General features: G+C 32.4%; 1 protein-coding gene across 1 annotated transcript; it reads left to right on the top strand.

The window, feature by feature from the left end:
* Positions 1-4,951: 4,951 nt before the first annotated feature.
* Positions 4,952-5,947, top strand: LOC110673074 (ethylene-responsive transcription factor ERF017). Its single transcript, XM_021836089.2, has one exon. The coding sequence runs from the start codon at positions 5,025-5,027 to the stop codon at positions 5,640-5,642; it is 618 nt and encodes a 205-aa protein (XP_021691781.2). The 5' UTR covers positions 4,952-5,024; the 3' UTR covers positions 5,643-5,947.
* The last annotated feature ends 339 nt before the right edge of the window (positions 5,948-6,286 follow it).

Raw genomic sequence — 6,286 nt, 5'->3', positions numbered from 1 at the left:
TACTTTGGGACAGTATCACTCTATCCAAACTAACTCCTTCCCTATCACCAGTTCAGCATTCACTAAACTTGCAATGCATGTATTCTATCTTCATTCTACTTAACTTAAAGCCATTTGACTCTAGAGTATTTCTCCAAAGCTCTAGCTTTCTATTAACTCCTTATTGTGTCTCATCTACCATAACTATATCATCCGCAAACATCATGTACCAAGAGATACTCTCTTGTATATGTTTCGTTAATTCATCTAAAACTACTGCAAAAAGGTAAGGGCTTACTGCTGAACCTTGGTGTAATCCAACTGAGATAGGAAAATCTCTTGTGTCCCCTTCCACTGTGCGCACAATAGTAGTTGCTCCTTCATATATATCTTTCAACATTTGTATGTACATAATATGTAACATATATTTCATTGAGATTAGAGCCACACTTAAGACAACTTGAGAAGCCATAAACACAAATAATTAGTAATGTTTAATTAGTTAACTATAAATAAGAAAAACAGAACATAAGAGGTTAAAAGTCATTTTAAACTCAAATTTCAAACCATAAAAGTAAAGAAAATCACGAGAAATATTGGATTATTTACAAGGCAATTTGGTCAATTGACCGAGAAAAAAATTTCGGAATCGAGAATTAAATTAAAGAACTAATAGAAAAAAATAAATAGAAAAAAAAAGAAAGAAGTTAGAAAAGTCAAAGGTGATGACATCATGAATGATGTCATAAAAGATTAATTAACTTATTTAATTAAATTGGGATTTTTGGTCTTCAAAAGGGGATAAGATTAAAGAAAAAAAAAATAGAAAAGTCTTCTTCTTCTCCCTTGTTTGCCGCCCCATCTCCTCCATAAGCTCCCATGAAAAATCTTTCCTTAAGCTTACATTAAGCTTAATTTTCTTTACCCAATCAACATAACTCCCACCTAAAAACTTCATTCTTGCATCTTGAAGAGTATAGAAAGGAAGAATAGAGGAAAGAAAAAGTGTGAAGTTGGAACAAAAAGTGAAGATCAAAGGCTTCACCTAAGGTTGGGATTCTAACCTTCAATTTCTATTTTAAGTTCATGCTTATTACTTAAAATGAGCTTAGAATTCATTAAATGAAGTGAAAATATGGGGGAAGGACTATTAGTGAATTTTGAGTATGAATTGCATGAATTTAATGGGTTTGAATGAGTTTAGGAACCATACTTAGTTGAATGATTAGCATTAAAACCATTAGATGTAGTTAATTGCATGAAATATATGAGTTAGGGTTTGAATGCTAGGGTTGTGAACCAAATTTTGGAGAAATGCATAAATGATATCTTTGACCAATTGTGAACTGAAAAATGGTCAATAATGACCAATGGAGCAATTTTGCCAAAATGACTTAAGCTTTGAGAAAATGACCAAAACCAACAAGTTTAATGGCCAAAATGTGGTATGTGGGTGAAGTTGGAGTTCCCATACCTATTAAGCCTTAAAAAGTCAACAATTTGACTTGAATAGTATAGTGAATAGTAAAACACAAAAATTTCAAGAACGTTAGAGCTAGGTAAATGTGAAGCTAAATTTATTTTGGATTTGTGTTAAGTTCTAGTCTTGAAACATTATAAAATTGTGTGTTTAAAGAATATCGAGGTTTGTGCACAACATCACCATGTTTTAAAGTTCATTGATAAAGTGAATGAAATATGTATTTTACATTTGCTTCGAATTGTTGAAAATTTATTTGTGACATTATTTATGATGTTTTGACTTAAATTGTTGAAAGTTACTGTGTATATTTGAAATGACAATGTTTAGCAAATTGTTAAGATAAGTTTTGAAACCACAGTGTCATGACCATATATTTGAACACCTCAATTTTAATTCCTTCTCTGGAGAAGTGTTGAGGTGTGCCAGTAGAAGAGGATGTGAATGGATATCCATATATTTGAGCTAGCTAGCCTTGTGATGTGATTCTCTTTAGCCTCTGCCTATTGAGATTCTATTTGTTTCGAATGGCATGATTTAACTGTGGGTTTTATGAAATGTGTTTTGATACTTCGAATTGAATGTGGTTTGCATTAAAATCTCATAATTCATGTTTTGTGTTTAATGCTCATGTTTAGTCAAATTTTTGAATAAATATAATTTTATTTTTGCATAAAGATTATTTTAGTATGTTGTAAAATTGAGGATCATTCAAAGTCTTATAATTTATACCCTAATTGTAAATATTTCTTTTGATGTATATATTGCACATAAATGTATGGACATGTAAAAATGGGTCTTGAGCAGTTGTATAAAATTTGTATAAAGTTGTAATATATATTGTAGTTTGAAATTCTCTTAATGTAAATTTTGTAATGATCTATTCAAATTGTTTTTTTTCTAATGAAATATGAAATGGATTGTTAGTATTTTGGTGATCATTGGATACTGGATTTGAAATTGAAAGTTGATAAATGTGTTGAGAAATTGTTTGAGATTGAGTATGAAATTGAAGTAGTGGTTGAGAAAAATTTTTAGAAGTGCTTTTTACAGGTATTTGAAGAATGGTTTTCTCAAAATACAGAGGAAACTCTGTCAAAATTTTTATAAAATTTGCGGAAAAATAAAATGGGCCAAAATTTCCAACTAGCTTTCCACTTAAGTACATGTTTTAAATACTTATTAGAGATGCTCACCACTTATCAAAAATAAGAAAATTGTTTTAAAATCCCTTGTAGGGTACTTAATGAGTTATTGGTAGGTGAAGTTCGGTAGTTCATTAGGTATTCTACGGGATCATGTTATGCCTTACAGAGGGGTAAGGTGTGACATAATAGATGCCCCCTTTTGTTATAACACTCTCCATAAGACATCTCTTGGAACACTATCATAAGCCTTCTCCAAATCGATAAAAATCATGTGTAAATCTTTCCTCGCATCTCTATATTTCTCCATCAAGCTTCTGATGAGAAAGACCGCTTCCATAGTTGAACGACCAAGCATGAAGCCAAATTGATTGGGAGAGATAGAAGTATCATGATGTAGTCGATGTTCCACAACTCTCTCTCATAACTTCATAGCATGGCTCATGAGTTTAATTCCCCTATAGTTTGAGCAACTCTATATGTCTTTCTTATTTTTAAAAATAGGTACTAAAATACTCCTCCTCCATTTATCAGGCATTTTCTTTAAATTTAGAATCTTATTAAACAATTTAGTTAACCATGCCACTCCCATATCTCCCAAACACTTCTACACTTCAATTGGTATTCCATCGTGTCCACAAGCTTTACTCACTTTCATTCTCTTAAGTGATTTCTTTACTTCTAAAGATCTAATCCTTCTAGTATAATTCATATTTTTTTCTATTGCTCTGTAGTCTATATTCATGCTATTACCATTTTAACTATTATTAAAGAGATCATCAAAATAATTTCTCCATCTTTTTTTAATGTCCTCATCTTTCAACAACACTTTTCCTTTCTTATCCTTAATGCACCTAACTTGATTGAGATCTTGACATTTCTTTTCTCTCCTCCTTGCTTATCTATAAATATCTTTCTCCCATTTTTTAGTTCCAAGTTTCCCCAATAACTTTTCAAAGACCTGCGCTCTTGCTTTATTAACTGCATTTTTTGCTTCTTTCTTTACTATCTTGTACTATTCACATGCCTCATTATTATCACACTTAGGTAATTTCTTATACCATTCTCTCTTTCTCTTCGCTGCTTTTTGTACTTCCTCATTCCACCACCATCTCTCTTTTGAGGGTGGTCCATGTCCTCTAGACTCTCCAAGTACTTTTTTAGCTACTTCTATAATCTTTAATTCCATCTGTATCCACATATCATTGGCCTCCATATCCAGCTTCTATGTTTCGGACTCGAGAAGCTCATTTTTAAACATCACTTGCTTTACTCCTTTGAACTCCCACCACTTTATTCGAGCTACACTATTTCTTCTAATCTTACTTGAATTGTTACTAAACTTGACATCTAAGACCACTAACCGATGTTGACTTGTTAAAGTCTCTCCCGAAATGACCTTACAATCCTTGCATAGAGCTCTATTTGTCTTCCTGGTTAAGAGGAAGTCAAATTGGCTTATATGTTGCTCACTTTTGAAAGTCACTAAATGTGACTCTCTTTTTATAAAGTAGGTATTTGCTAGTATTAGGTCGTATGCCATAGCAAAATCAGAATATATAAATATTTTAATTAAATTATTAAAATTTAAAAATTAAAAATAATTTAAATTTATTTAATTAGTAAAATATTTTTGGTTGATTTATTTTTTTAAAGACTTTAAACATTAAAAAAATATAAAATTATTTTTTGTAAAGTAAATAAAGTATTAATGTGAAAAAAATTGATTAATTAAAATTAATTAATTAATTATAATTATGCTTTTATAAAGTTTATATATTAAATGAGATACACTAAAACTAAAATTGTTAAATAACTTCTCAAGTAAAGATCAGATGTTAAGCAATTATGATATCCTTCTAATATGAAAATCAAACCCACAGTCAATTCTCAACATTCTTTTTCCTTTTTTTAATAATAATAATAATAATAATAATAATAATAATAAGCGTTTTCTAAAAGAAATGAATCAGAAGCGCCAAACCGCCAGTGCATTAAAACTGCCAAAAGAAACCAAGAGGGTATTCAAGCTTTAAGAAGGAACCGCGAGGGAGCAAACAAGGAGTGAGTGTTCGGAAGGACCACGATACAATGGAAAGCTCGAGCCACCAGTGTTTCACCAACAACCTTTTGATTTCACACGCGAGTCAAAAATAACTTACAAAAAAAAAAAAAACCAATTCACACGCGTGCTTGTGCTATGCGACGCACCCGCGTTGCCACCTCATGATTTCCTAAAAATTCCCACGTTTCCGCTGCTTGGACTGTTACTCTTACTCTAGTCTCTGGCTTTAAAATCAACACGCTTTAGTGTTCAAAAAAGTTCAAAACCCTTACTATATAAATCTCTTCACAGAGCCGCCATTTTCATTATCCAACAAATCCAATCACTCTTCCTGGTCCAATATTTTAACGATTGAATGGGGGAACCAGGAACATCATCAGAGCAACCCTCATCAGACATGAATGAACCCAAGTACAAGGGTGTACGGAGACGAAAATGGGGGAAGTGGGTGTCGGAAATCAGGCTGCCGAACAGCCGGGAGAGGATATGGTTAGGATCCTTTGATACAGCAGAAAAGGCGGCGCTTGCATTCGATGCTGCCTTGTATTGCCTGCGCGGTCGGGAAGCAAAGTTCAACTTCCCCGATAATCCACCGGATATCGCCGGCGGCCAGTCACTTACTCCACAAGAAATCCAAGTAGTTGCTGCGAGGTTTGCGAATGAAAACTCAAGGATGATGAGGAGTCGCACTAATACAAGCACAGGTGAGTCATCGTCATGGCAAATGACGGATCAGTACCAATCATCGTCGTCGGATGGGGCAGTGCAGGTGGAAAGAGGAAAGTCGATAGATTGGTCGTCGATTCTGAATGAGTTGGACTCTAATGAGTATGGACTCTATCCAGGGCTAGACAGCCAGTATTATCCACCACAACCATCTGTTCTTGATCATGATCATATTAATGGGAATGATGGTGATGATCAAAATGGGGATGAGGCTTATTCCCAGCAATCATTTCTTTGGGACTTTTGATCGTTTTATCAGGAGTTCGGCGAATTTTAGCTGCCGGTGTCGCTGATATTTTTTTCTTCTACTTAATTTACAGTATACCACTTAGTCTGGCGGGAATTTGAAGCCTACTACTTGTGAGAGGGAAATGGACAATTTTTCTGTGCCATCTCCGGCAAATTATTGAGTGCTGTAGAACCAATTAATGGCGTACATTTCTAGTAGCTAGGAAACCCTTTTTTTGAGGTTGCGTGCAAGTGAAATTTCGTGCTACACAATTCTATTCTAGTATAATAAAAATGTTACAGAGACAGACTTATAGCTTGCTATACTTGTTTCTTTTCCTCGACTCCTGCTGTGTAAAAAATTAAGAATGGGGAAATACCTATTTAATCTCAATATTTTAATAAAATTAATTATTTAATTTATATATTATAAAAAATTATATTATTTAGTCATTGTAAAAATTTTTATTAAATTATTTATTTATTTCGATAAATTTTTCATTGATCATTGTTAGTAAATTTATTATTTAATTCTTATATTTTAATGAAACTAATTAGTTAGTCTTTATAATTTGAAAAAGTAAATTAATTAATCTATGTAATTTTACTATATTAATTATTTAATTCTATAATTATTTTTTATATTTAAACTACTCTAATTTT

Source organism: Hevea brasiliensis, chromosome 4 (genome assembly GCF_030052815.1).
Source record: "Hevea brasiliensis isolate MT/VB/25A 57/8 chromosome 4, ASM3005281v1, whole genome shotgun sequence".
Taxonomy (NCBI): Eukaryota; Viridiplantae; Streptophyta; class Magnoliopsida; order Malpighiales; family Euphorbiaceae; genus Hevea; species Hevea brasiliensis.
This window is presented reverse-complemented; position numbering and strand designations above follow the sequence as displayed.

What these genes read in the sequence shown, in the direction of transcription:
- LOC110673074 (XM_021836089.2), top strand. Translation starts at nt 5,025, where the DNA reads ATGGGGGAACCAGGAACATCATCAGAGCAACCCTCATCAGACATGAAT.